General features: G+C 41.6%; 1 protein-coding gene across 4 annotated transcripts in view; it reads right to left on the reverse strand.

Moving 5' to 3' along the window:
- The window catches only part of PRICKLE2 (prickle planar cell polarity protein 2), a 514,558-nt gene that overhangs the window by 98,909 nt on the left and 400,921 nt on the right, over nucleotides 1-14,728 (reverse strand). For all 4 annotated transcript variants that reach the window (XM_063940917.1, XM_063940918.1, XM_063940919.1 and 1 more), the window contains one exon: nucleotides 5,048-5,231. In XM_063940917.1, the coding sequence (XP_063796987.1) occupies nucleotides 5,048-5,179 (132 nt within the window). In that variant the 5' untranslated portion in view covers nucleotides 5,180-5,231. The remainder of the gene's footprint in view (nucleotides 1-5,047; nucleotides 5,232-14,728) is intronic.

The raw sequence follows: 14,728 nt of genomic DNA on the forward strand, positions 1-14,728 counted from the left end.
GTTTGTAAACCACTTACAATACAATCTACAGAACGAAGCAATTCATTTCAATAAGTAAAATCACTATTCTAAGAAGATTTGACATAAGTATTAGACATTTCCAGAACCACTCGGACTCAAAATGATGACTTTGTTGCCTATTGCTATACCACAGAACACACGCCGGGTCTTCTATGAGAATTTTATTTACTGCACTATTGTTGCAAAGGAAAAAAAAAATTTCTCCGGTTTTCACACACAGCGACAGCACACTGAGGAGAGAGTGTTAGAACAATCTATTGGGATTTAATGACCTGAAAAACATTTCTCCTAGAAAAATGTGCAAAAGAAAAAGGTGACTCTGATCGTACTTATAATAAACTAATTAAAGCCAATGCCGAGCTGAAAGGAAATTGGCTGTAATTGCTCTTCTATTGCATTCACAGAACTATAGATGTATCAAGCAGAGCACAGTGGCGATGTGGCAGTGAAGAAGTTGCCCATAGCAGCCAATCAGATTTGTATAGAATGTACACTTGATAAACGCCATCTGGAAGCTGATTGGATGCTATGGGCAACTTCACCATTGCTGCACTTATCCCGTGTCCACACTTTTCACTGCTTGATACATCAGCCCCATAATCCGTGTATATGCAGAGTCGTATGTAACTTTGTGGCTGGAAAGACCCTATTAATATGCTTGGTTTCATAGGGGTGTATTCAATTCTTGTCGGAAAGACGTCAGTTTCCGACTTTTTTAGGTCGGAAGGGGTTCCAATCTATTCAATGCCCCCTCAAATTTTCCGACAAGTTTGTCGGAAAACACGTAGATCGGCGGAATAGCCGCGGATCCACGTGTTTTGTCGGACGCGGCGGCCAAATCCGAAAGATTTTAATAAAAATTGGATTGGCATTGTCGGGAATGTTGAATACTCAGATGTTGGATAATTTCCATCAGAAAGGATCCGACATCAATTGAATATACCCCATTGCCATCATCATTATCATTGTACATCTGAACCAGCACCAGCAATGCAGATAGTGGAGTGGGGGTGGAGGACAGACGGAACGTGCCCCAGGTGAAGGAGGATGAGGGCGCCAGTAGGAAGCTGGCCCCGCTACTGATTTGATTAGTGCTGACTGGTTCCTACTCCAGAACCAGCTGCCAGTGACTGCCCTGATGTTGAGAGAATGGCCAAAGTACTCCCTCTTGTCCCTGTCTGAGAACACTCACCTGAGTCCTCTCCCCTCCTCTTGTCTGTCTATTCCTCTAATCCCTCCCATCCCTGCCCAAGACCACGCCCCCACACCCAGAGTCCCCTCCTCTTGTCTAGCCTATCTGTCTATTCCTCTATTCCCTTCCATACCTGACTGAGACCCCGCCCCCTCACACCGAGTCCCTGCCCCTACCATAGTCTGTATCTGTATTCCTGTACTCCCTCCTAAACTCCAGATCAGAGAGATCCTCCTTCCAAATAAGTTTCAGTGAAGGTGCAAGGATGTTTCAATGTAATAGGGGGGTTGAGTAGTAATGTAATGGGGAGGCCTGTATTTGTTTTTAACTGGGGGGGTGGGTGATGGCATGTGCATTTTGTCTGTGGATGGGGGTAGTGTGTTATATGGTGGTCACTAATGGCCTATTTATTATATGGTGGTCACTGGTGGCCTCTTTATTATATGGAAGTCACTATTGGTCTCTTTGTATGGCTGCCACAAGTACTCTCTTTATTATATAGTTATCACAGCTACTTTTATTATTATTACTTTTATTATTTAACGTTTTACTTATTTTATGGCAGTTACTGATGATCTATGTAATATATGGTGGTCACAACTACTTGCTGTATTATATGGCAGTCACTGATGATCTATTTAATACATGGTGGTCACAATTACTCGCTGCATTATATGACAGTTACTGATGCTCTCTGTATTATATGGTGGTCACTGTGATGTTCTCTGTATTATATAGCAGTAACTGATTATCTCTTCATATATATGGTAGTTACAACTACTCTCTGTATTATATGGGATCTTTACAGTGTTGGTGGCTGTATTGAAGAAGGCCAAAAGGGGACTACTATCTCCCTGGGTGACATAAAGCCTAGCTCACCCCTGACCAGCCTTAATATTTGGTGCAAAAGATATGTCATAAATAGATGCAATTACATGTATGCACAACTCTGCACAGCCCACAAATCCGTTAACTTGGCCTCTAAGAAGCATACATGCAAACACCTCATTAATACGAGTTAATCCCTATCAGCATCAATAGAGCAGAGCTGGGTACTACTCGGCGTTGCATAACTTCCATAAACCCGGCACCAAAGCAGTGGTTGAGAATGAACATGTTAGATACATCCGCAAAACCGACAAGGTCAACTCTCCATTATCTTTCATCCTGCAGCCAATATATTCCGCATCTCCAGCCATAACCCAGATCACATAAACTAATCAATATAACATATTCCCAAGTAACATCTATCTTCCATATTAAAACATTTAAAATGGTTTCACAATTTGAAATATATTATCTAACTGAAATAAATGACAAATGATTTTCACTTTTTTCAAATAAAGCAGTTAACATTAACCAGTTTAGTTCCTAATAAATGTGTTGCCATGTCAACTAGAAACCAGAGCGTCTATGAACAGCCTGTATATTAGCGTCGGCACAACAGAAGAGACTACCCAACCCACATTACAGACACATCTGCAAGTGCTCAGATGAATGTTTTTTTCCAAAGCCATACACTGACATCATTCCCAGTTCGGACGTTGCTTTAGTTTTATTGGTAACATCATCCATTTGGACACAGATGACATAAGCAAGGTCTTGGATAGTGACACCTAAAGAATAAATTTTGCTCTCACATGTCTTAAAGTAGGATCTGCCGGCCAACGGTCTAAAACTCCAGTGATCCTTGGCAGATGCTTTCTCCTGGCATACCGACCTGGCAATTTTTTTAACTAACCAGGACTTAGGGGGAGATAAAGTGAAGTACCAACCAATGAGCTTCTATTATTTTACAGGCTGTGTTTGGGAAATGACAATTAGAAGCTGATTGGTTGGTACCTTATCTCTTTCCACGCTTTTTTTTTTTAACATTAGTTTTTTTATTGAAAATTTCACATACAAGTTATAAAAGGGGAACAGAGGGAACAAAATCAGGTTGGGCTGAGAAGTGTTACATAACTCATACTTCATACCGGGTTTAATAAGAGAACACATGAAACATGCTGTAGCAATGGTACATAAACTCACAAAGGTAAAGGGGTTCAGTGTATGATATGCTGGCTGATGGGATGGCGGCTGTTAGGATCTAGACAGCGGCAGCAAGGTCCCTTTTGACCTGTCGACCTAGTACATGTCGACCTAACGTTCATGTCGACCTTCAGTGTTCGACCAAATGAGTGTCGACCTAAGTTGTGACGACCTAACGACTGTAAACCATATAGAATGCTAAGGTTGTTTGGTCTTACTGTATATGGAGGAGAGTCCCTGCTCTTCTCTGTAATTACTCCATCTCAGTCATTTCATAAGAGGGGACAAAGCGGAAGAAACATATTTGCATTCCGCTGTCTTAAATTCACTATTGGGTCTATGCACTGTACTATGCAGAGAGATTTTGATTTGGGAGGGGCGTGTCCAAGCTGAAATTTAAATTGCTATGTAAATAAAGCTGTGTAACAAGTAAATAAATAAAGCTGGGTAATCAATAAATAAAACTGTAGGAAAAAATAAATAAGACTGTATAATAGATAAAGCTGCAATAAATAAATAAATAAATCAAGCTGTGTAAACAAAGCTGCACTCCCTCCAACACTGGCTAACTGAAAAACGGTAGGAGGGGAAAAATGTAAAAATATTGAAAGGGGCGTGGCCATGGGTAAAGGAGCGTGGCCAAGTGTCTCTCCCATAGGCTTCAATAGGAATGGGAGATGCTGAAAACCGGTACAAGGACCCTTCTGGCCGGTACACACCATAATAAAAAACGGTACTGTACAGGCCAAAAAGGTACAGTTGGAGGGTATGCAGCTGCCCACTATTTGGTCTGTATGCAAAAGCAGCCAGTATTTACTCCTACCTCAAAATCTGTCCCTTGATAGCATTACTATTATACCCCTTTTCCACTAGCTCCTTAAAACACGGGTAAATGCGCGGGGGAGCGCATTTACCCGTGTTTTTCCCTAGTGGAAACGGGTCCCCCGGCAAATTCCCGGTTAAAGTGATCCGGGAATCCTACCCTGGTAGCTAGCCGGGTTGAACACGTTGTCTAGTGTGAACGGGAGCCGTGTCGAGGCGACACGGCTCCCATTCACAGTGCATAGGGAGGGCGGCGCTGGGAGATCATGTGATCTCCCAGCACCGCCCCTGCCGCGTCACTAGCGCGTCACCAACCCGGCAATTGCCGGGTTGGTGAGCGCTGTCTGCAGGGGGCTGTAGCACGGGTCGCAGCCGTGTCAGGCGACACGGCTGCGACCCGTGCTACTCTAGTGGAAAAGGGGTATTAGTGATCTGTAGAGATACATGTTTTACAAGGAAAACTGCCCCTACAATAAATGATTTGAGATATTAGAAGTCACCTTGGAAATGTGTGACTTATGTGGAAACTCAAGTCTTGCTGCCTTGTGTTTGTGATTTGACATAGTCCTGGACTTCCTTCTGATCTCCTGGGCTATCTTTATCTCTATGTAATCTCCCATGATAAGGGTTCTCTGGTGTGACTCCAAAATCAAAACGAGCATAGGTTTTGTGGTTGAGGTTTTGAAATGCCATGTGAGAGCGGTCACGTGCACTCACATATATATATATATATATAATTAAAATGTCAAAGCATTTCTCACTTTCCAAATCATTCAAGACTCTATTACTCCAGCCGATCAGGAATACATTACAACCATTAGGAACACAATGTTTATAGAATTCTCCAAGGAGAAATGGAGAACATTAATACACTTGGTTACTGACAAGTTCACTTTAGTGCAAATAATTAACACCTCCAGACGGGTGGCTTTGTTTTCTATGCATGGATACAATGACGTTTTAGAAGAGAACCCAACGTACCTGTTCTGGTTTAAGCCCAGGAGGAATCCAGGCGTATTCTTCAAGAGCACAGCCAGAATCGTCGTCAGACGTCGAGTTCCTCTGAAAGTCAAACATCAACTTGTTCATAGTTTTCTCCATCTCTAGAGGCATCGCGGTGGCACTGTGCTCCTCCCGAGAGCACTTACAATGCAGACAGATCTTCCTGCAGAAAACAAATTCCTCTGTAAGTGTGCCACTTTCCAGCTATTCATTGAAACTAAGATACCAAAGTATAAACACATTCCCTGGCAAAATGCCTATGGCCCAATGCAAAGGCGGATCTTTTGTTTGCATATGTCAATATTGTATGTGAAACACAATGAAGTGCATAAACAAAAGTGACAAAATTACACATGGGCTGTGAGTTAAGCGGTGTAACACAATTTGCCTATCACAGAAACTGAAAGTTATTTTATAACATGCAAACTATATGGGGAGAACATGGGGAAAATGTGGTTTCCCTAATTAGATTATATATTTTTTTATTATATACTTGATTTAGTATTGTCACATATATCGGTGCGTGGTTGCTGACGTTCTGACTTTTTAGACAGCGACCAACACATTCAACTGACAAGAAAAGAAACAGCACCACCTACAGATAGTTAGAAGGTAATGCACCTCACGTTTGAAAACTTTCACTTAAAATTACATTTTATTCAAAACATGTAAAAAAAAATAAAAAAAATCATCCTATGTTCCATTAGTTATTTAGTATACGTTTAACTAGGTTACTTAGCAATTAAATTTTATATAATATTAAGTGAAAAGGGAATTGTTCAGCTTAGGTCTTTTTTTCTTTTATAGTATTAAATATTCCAGAAAGGAGTTTTGTCATTCGAAAAAGCGCGAGCCTTAAAATTCAAATATTTAATACAATAGTTTGCCAATCAATAAAACTTGCTGCCAGTTTTACTGTTCCATAGCATTTCAATAACATTCCCCAAGGAATTGTGTAACTTGAAACAGTACAGCCCCAACATGACATGACCGTGAGACCATTATATAACTATTCTATTGCAGTACACCTGTTGCGGATAATAATGGTTGTCTGAGCTACAGGTGGACAAAATAATGTAGTCTTTGGAAGCTAGTCATATGAGGCAGCTGACTTGAGCTTTTAAAAAATCCACAAAAGAGAGACACTTAAGTGCATGCAAGTATTTTCTTGTAATACAGTATACTGCAAACGGAGTGCAACTTGGGACAGCAAAAACTATATGGAGGAGTGCTTGTCATTCTACCTCTGCTACTCACGCTGTTTGCAGTCACTTACTGCAGTCTCCTGCAAGCAGCATATGTAATGGCTGTATTGTGGCCAGTTTAGGCAGCACTTTACGAGGAGGCCACAGAATTTCTTTAGTTGCTTTATTTATCCAACAGGTTTTCTTGAGTTACGTCCCATTTGGGAAGATAATGGAGAAACCCCCTTGAGTGAAGAACTTACGGAGAGTCATAATTAAGTAACTGCAAAATGGATTTTTAAATGAGGTGAATGTCAGCACTGAGTAATGTGGCACAACTCCAAGAGGGAAAGTGGTCAGGAACAGCCCTGTCTGGCCATTCAGTATGAACCAGATCTGCGGCCAAAAGAGCCTTACAGTAACTTGGTATTCTAAATCCTAATCGCGCCAAAAGCAATTTATTATGACAAAACTTTAGATTCCAAATATGTCAGTGCATAATGGGAATATAAAACGTGGTAAATGTAACATTTCTAAAGCTGTCACTAGGAGGCTCCGGGAACTTGTCCAGGCCTGGTTTTCAGCACTATATTAATAGGATATGTTCTATTGTTATATTTGTGCCATCTGGCGTCACCACGTGTATAAAACCAGAAAGCCATACGCACATCCTAACAGGGGAAGTGCGGTGTATAGATGGAGAACACGTGCTAGCAGAACTTTACAGCAGTTAAAGGGTCCTTGAAATAGGTTACTCTGCAGGGCTCCAATTAAAACCATCAGATCACTGTGTGGAATCACATGCTGGTTTATGCTCCTCTCACCAAAACAAGATTTACACTAATAAGGGATTTCTTCTCTTGATAAACACATGGCCCTGCTGTCCATACTAGAAAAAGGGACCTTGGTGTAAGGTTCATAGAATTATCTAGGTTTGGTAGTCTTCAATTTTAGAGATCGATGGCCTGAGTCAAATGAGTGTGCTTGTTTGACACATCTGCTGTTCTCTGCAAGTTAGAGAAGTCCAATTGGTTCCCTAGGGAGATAAATTGATCTGTACACAACAACATCAGTGATGCCGCCGAATGACAGATCAATGCAGGAGAGAAAATGTGAACTGTGTCTGCGTTGCTTCATCACCGAAAAGTCAAGCTGCATTTTGACGGAACGCTGGTTAGCCACGCGCTGTAACCCTGTCCCAGCTCAACTATAGATAAAACGAAATAGCAAGATGTCCTACTTTTTGGGGAGATTGCGTTGGATAATGAAACTAAGAATTCAATCCATTGAACACATGATGAGATTGTTCTTTTCCAGTCTCCGGTAGATGAGTCAGCACCAGCTCTGTGCGGAACAATAAAGGCAGTTTTGGCAATCAGCCATATCAGCAGACTGGTAGTTATCTTTCCAACTGGAATCTGCCCATTGGATTGTCAGTGATAATTCCTGGTCTACTGTGGGAAAAGCACAGTGCAAAGAGAGGACTACAGACGGGAGGGGGTAAACTAGGTCATTATATGGAAGTAAGAGGAACCAGGACAGAAAGGAAAAGAATGTGTGTTGGGCTTACAGTATGTCTTTAATAATCCTATGTCACAAGCACTTTTTAAATAATACAAAGTGGGACCTATGCCCTTTATGTGACACCTGTGATATTAATAGGCCTATTATCTGTGCAATATTTAAAATGTTGACTTTAAATGGGACATCCAGAAAGAAAGAAAATGCAGATGCACACTCTGTAGTAATACCAAGCACAGCTAATCAGAATAATTATAACAAACTCTGCAACATAAAGCAAAATCGAGGTGCTTGGTAAGAGATTGCAGAGTTTATTATAATTATTCTGATTAGAGTGTGCATCTGCATTTCCTTTCTTCTTTGTGTGGAACTACAAGTCTCAGCATGATAGTCCCTCTCATTATGTTTGTGTTATAGATACCTGGCGTATAAACTGGGTTTATTTTTTATTCATTCTCCTACAAATGATCAGCGTACCACATGAACATAAGCTGTTCTGCACAGGGAACCAACATTTTCTGTATCATTGCACCTGTTAACAAGTCATAACTGGCATAATGCTTGCTCAGCCAATTTAGGCGGGTGTCCCGCAGGACCAATGTACAATGCAGAGCTTGTCCATCAGCATTAAAGTTTAAAATAAATTGAAACAGTTACTGTTTACGTTATGCTTTCTTCGAAATTGTGTAAAGTCTTGACCTGTGCTATTTGACCTCCTTTGAATGGCATATGAGCAAGTGCAGGGGTAGGTGAGCCTTTTTCTTGAACAGTGAGACTCTCACTGCATGCACTGACCATGGGCATGAGGTGCAGGAGAACCGGGCAGCACTGGCCCTGGTAACCTGTGATATCCTTTCCCTAACTTCAGCTAGCAAACATACCCATCCTATCACCTGTGCAGGCACCGGGGGACTGGACTAATGTCTTATCTGGCCACTAACGTTCTACAAAGGAGCAGAGTGGTCAGTCACTTTCGTCACTGGACTCTATAAGGGTGGGTGGAAGGCGACTCAACACCAACAGTAGGTTATCTTCCGACTACATTTAAAAACATGGCTAATTGGCTATAATATTTCTGTTTTGATAGAACAATTAACAAGCCTTGCGATGGTTTTCAGGGTATACATGGTACAACCTCAACTGCAAAATATAAGAAACCAACACATTCTTCTAATCCAGGCATTCCCAACCTTGGTCATCAAGGCACACTAACAGTGCCGGTTTTAGTGATATCCAGGCCTAAGCACAGACGATTACATCAAAATAAATGAGGAACTAATTAAGTCAACTGTGCTCGAATATGGATATCAGTAAAACCAGGACTGTCAGTGTGCCTTTACAACCGAGGTTGGGAATGGCTGTTTTAACTCAATAACATTTAAGTCTACATTGTAACTACAGCTGAGCAGTGACAGTGGTCTTCTCTTCCTTCTGTACTCAAGCACCACGTTACTGGTATAATGGTATTCCTCTCATCCACTGTCTCAGTATTTGCATTTAATACTGAACATTGCAATACATGACATTTCTCAACAGTGCCACCACCAGGCTCAACAAGAGAACTGCAACTTTTTGTTTATCTCACTTTTTTTAAGTGTTACCCCAACTACTTACTCTATTTCATAAAATACTTGCCATCTAAACCCTTAAAAGTTATCTCAGAAGTACCCTTTCTTGTACACAGATATACACTGCTCAAAAAAATAAAGGGAACACTAAAATAACACATCCTAGATCTGAATGAATGAAATATTCTTATTAAATACTTTGTTCTTCACATAGTTGAATGTGCTGACAACAAAATCACACAAAAATTATCAATGGAAATCAAATTTATTAACCCATGTAGGTCTGGATTTGGAGTCACCCTCAAAATTAAAGTGGAAAAACACACTACAGGCTGATCCAACTTTGATGTAATGTCCTTAAAACAAGTCAAAATGAGGCTCAGTAGTGTGTGTGGCCTCCACGTGCCTGTATGACCTCCCTACAACGCCTGGGCATGCTCCTGATGAGGTGGCGGATGGTCTCTTGAGGGATCTCCTCCCAGACCTGGACTAAAGCATCCACCAACTCCTGGACAGTCTGTGGTGCTACGTAGCATTGTTGGATGGAGCGAGACATGATGTCGCAGATGTGCTCAATTGGATTCAGGTCTGGGGAACGGGCGGGCCAGTCCATAGCATCAATGCCTTCGTCTTGCAGGAACTGCTGACACACTCCAGCCACATGAGGTCTAGCATTGTCTTGCATTAGGAGGAACCCAGGGCCAACCGCACCAGCATATGGTCTCACAAGGGGTCTGAGGATCTCATCTTGGTACCTAATGGCAGTCAGGCTACCTATGGCAAGCACATGGAGGGCTGTGCGGTCCCCCAAAGATATGCCACCCCACACCATTACTGACCAACTGCCAAACCGGACATGCTGGAGGATGTTGCAGGCAGCAGAACGTTCTCCTTGGCGTCTCCAGACTCTGTCACATGTGCTCAGTGAGAACCTGCTTTCATCTGTGAAGAGCACAGGGCGCCAGTGGCGAATTTGCCAATCTTGGTGTTCTCTGGCAAATGCCAAACATCCTGCACGGTGTTGGGCTGTAAGCACAACCCCCACCTATGGATGTCGGGCCCTTATACCACCCTCATGGAGTCTGTTTCTGTTCATTTGAGTAGACACATGCACATTTGTGGCTTGCTGGAGGTCATTTTGCAGGGCTCTGGCAGTGCTCCTCCTGTTCCTCCTTGCACAAAGGCGAAGGCAGCGGTCCTGCTGCTGGGTTGTTGCCCTCCTACGGCCTCCTCCACGTCTCCTGATGTACTGGCCTGTCTCCTGGTAGCGCCACCATGCTCCGGACACTACGCTGACAGACACAGCAAACCTTCGTGCCACAGCTCGCATTGATGTGCCATCCTGGATGAGCTGCACTACCTGAGCCACTTGTGTGGGTTGTAGGGAGGTCATACAGGCACGTGGAGGCCACACACACTACTGAGCCTCATTTTGACTTGTTTTAAGGACATTACATCAAAGTTGGATCAGCCTGTAGTGTGTGTTTCCACTTTAATTTTGAGTGTGACTCCAAATCCAGACCTCCATGGGTTAATAAATTTGATTTCCATTGATAATTGTTGTGTGATTTTGTTGTCAGCACATTCAACTATGTAAAGAACAAAGTATTTAATAAGAATATTTAATTCATTCAGATCTAGGATGTGTTATTTTAGTGTTCCATTTATTTTTTTGAGCAGTGTATAATCTTCTCCTGTCCCTTTTATATTCCCATCCTCTGTCACCCACCAGCTATGCAATTATTCCATTCCGTAAGTAAAAGCGGACAGCTACAGTAGACCCCTTAAGCATAAATGAAACCTGTTAATGTGGCGGAATAAAAAAGTCTGCACTATCAAGACAATAACGACTGTCTGAGGTATCTTTGGACGACATATATCAATGTGCCAGGTAGTAATCCAATAAGCCAGATTATTTATTGGCAGAAGGGTCATTTTGAAACAGTGCTGCAGTGTTGAGCCTATTGCTAATAATTCTGTAGATACTTCCGAGTGAGTGGCCCGCATTAGTTATTAGAGATTGGAGGCGTTTTTAATACAAACCATCTGGCTGTTCATCCTGAACCAATATTCTACACTCAGAAGGTCAAGAACTAGTGAACACTAACGGAGATGAGCTGAGTGAGAAAAATTAGGTTGCTAGCGGAGATGAGGATGACTGAAGAGCAGCGAGGTGTGAGAGCTGTAGGCCAGAGAGGAGGAGGTTACAAAAATCAAGACAGGAGATGATAAGAATGTGAATGATAGTTTTGGTAGTGGGTTAGGTATAAAATCTAGGTGGTTGGAATCCCGACCCTGAGAATACAGATAGCTTCTGGTTGAGAATTTTAGCCCTTCCCCACCCCTCCCACAGCATAACCCTCACTATCCCCTCGTGCAGCCTAACCGTAACCACCCCCCTACCTCTACTACCTAACCCTAATCCTCATATTCACGTCGGGGATCTGTCTGCATTCTCAGTGTCTGGATTTCGTTGTTGGGATTTTGACAGCATCCCTTGATGGCTTTCATGGTCAGAAATGAGCATCACCCATATACCAGAATTGGTGGCTGATCTGGGAATTTCTTGTTTGGGAGTGTCCGTGTGTAGCGAGATGTTGGGTTAGAGTATCTGGTTATACTGCGCATGCGTAGGACATACCACATCTGCCCTTTAAAAGGTCTGCGGGCTGTGCCTGGGGTAATTTGCACCTGACTGTCTCAAGTGCTACGGTCAAATGTCTGGCCAGCCCAGTTTGAAAACTTCCATGTTCTAGTGCAGGTCAAGTAAGGTCTGGACAGCTGACTTATTGCTATGCATTCCACAAGACTACACCACGTGTCTGGCTGTGTTCCGTTGGAAGCCAGTAACTCAGGATGCTTACAGCCTACAACTCAGATATTCTGATTTATCATATCATATTGAGTTATCATATTTCTGTTCCACTGCATCTGGCTATAAAAAAATAAAAGCCAGGAGGCAGCCAATTAATTTCATGGCACTAATACTGTAGGTCCTGGGTTTCGGTTTAGAAAATATGGAGACTCCTATACCTGCAGTACAAAGATTGAATCTGTTTCCGGTTTCCTAATTTTCTAAAGTTGGGAGCTCTTGCACACTCAGAACCTCTCCACCTTTACGTTGGCCTGTTATAATGCTTTGCTTGCTGTTTTACTGCATTCTGTGAGATATACATGGCTGCCAACCATGACGGACATACATTTCACTGAGCATTGTCCAGTTACTGTAAAGCAGAAATATCCCCAAGAGTCATAACAATCTTAAGAGGAGAAGGTAGCTCAAAACAAGCATGTAAAAGGTTTATAAGCTTAAAGTGACTCAGTCGTTGTAGCCCTATTATATGTAGTGCTTTAGTGTCAGGAAGGTGTCATCATTTGTTTACTGACCATATGATTAATTTTCATTACATGTTACTGGGGTATCCGGACTCCAAGTCGACGCCAATTGGTCGACACACCTTAGGTCGACGTGGACAAAAGGTCGACATGGACAAAAGGTAGACAGGAACAAGGTCGATGTGGGAAAAGGTCGACATGAGTTTTTCACAATTTTTTTCTTTTTTGGAACCTTTTCATACTTAACGATCCACGTGGACTGCGATTGGAACGGTAATCTGTGACGAGTCGCTCGCCATGCGAGCGGACGCAGTGCACTAATTGGGGTTCCCGGTCACTCTACAAAGAAAACGACACAAAAAACCCCATTAAAAAATCCCATGTCGACCTTTTTCCATGTCGACCTTGTTCCTGTTGACCTAAGGTGTGTCGAGAAATTCGTGTCGACCTAAGGTGTGTCGACCTTTTTGTTGTCGACCTGGAGTCCCAGACCCATTACTGGATGTCAATACATTTACTGATGACTATATGGTAAGCACACGTACCGATTCCTACAAAAGTGCGTAATACTGTAACTATTGAACATTTTCTATTCTGTCCATGTAATTGGGGAACAGACTACTTGAAATGAAAGAATACCTATAACCTATGCGAAAAGCAATCAATTTAATAATATAGATAAAAAATAGGGAAACCTCTAACATTACACAATGCAGAGTATCTGTGCTATCACCCTATGGATATAGAACCCCCCCATCCCCCCCCCCCCCCCCCATCTCTTGGGGATTAGATTAAATTATGACATTAGAGATCTTTTTTCCTAATGAATACAATTGCCAATTTGCATATGGAGACCAAAACCATTAATATCATTGTTTTAAGAAACCAGATTAATCATCTCCATTGTGTATTGAGCATGTTATCAATTCACATCCAGACTGCCAATAAAACAAACACTTACATGGGTTACCCAAAAACATTTCATTGCTCTTTATGGGAACTGCAATAAAAGGATGTTTGCGGGAAACCTATAAACTCAAGGAAACTGCGATAACCTTTTCATAAATAACTTGTAAAACAACGTCCTATACTTAGACCTGAACCAGCTGAATTCTAGACTGGAATCCTGCCCACCCCATATGTACCCCATCTCTAACGTAGTTAATTTGTCTAATTCAGGATTGATGTCGCATTAGGAACATACAGACTGTTAAGACAGCCGATATAGACCAGGCAGGGTAGTAACAAAAGATGGAGCATACATAGAATGTATTTCACATAAATAAGAAATGACCAGCAGGATTTTTTTTAATTGCCTAATTAGAAAGGTCATTGTTTTGGCTTATGCTCTTCCCAGCTGTAATGAGGAATTAATTACTGAGAAATTAATTCTATTCCCCAGTAAGATACACGCATGTTCTTGGTATAAAATAAATGGAAGACAAATACAGCTTTAGGTCACTGCTTTTAGGGGAATACCATAAAATGCAAATATTCATTATTAAATGTGTTTCCGTTTATGTTCCCGTAGCCAATCAGTTCTTGCCTTATAATTAGCCTTAGAATATTTTAAGATAATCAGAATGAATCTGATCTAAACGACAAAGCATGGACAGAATTATCTTGTAATGACACACACAAAAAAAATAAAAATGGTTTATTTGGTGTAATTAAATACATAATTTAGAATTTACAAATAAGTTATAGTTTATAATAAAATATCAAAGAAAACAAACAGAAATAAGCAATTCTCTTGAAGGGATGGGATTTAGAGATGAAGCAGTGAAAGTGGAAACAGAATTTTATGGGATATCGTATAAATTCAATGATTTGGAACAGACAGCCGGGCATGAAATGATTTAAACTGCGTGTTTGAGATTCTCTGCAGGAGTTTCTGTTAATGTGGATGTGGCCTTGCCTTTACAGGTTATCTTTTGATCAGATAATTAGTCCATGTAATTATTCACATACTGGATGAAATAGTTCCCTTTCATTGTTTTCCTTGAAATGTCCTGAACACATGGGATACATTTCCTCTTGCAATGTACCCC

The sequence above is a fragment of the Pseudophryne corroboree genome, chromosome 9, assembly GCF_028390025.1.
Source record: "Pseudophryne corroboree isolate aPseCor3 chromosome 9, aPseCor3.hap2, whole genome shotgun sequence".
Classification (NCBI taxonomy): domain Eukaryota; kingdom Metazoa; phylum Chordata; class Amphibia; order Anura; family Myobatrachidae; genus Pseudophryne; species Pseudophryne corroboree.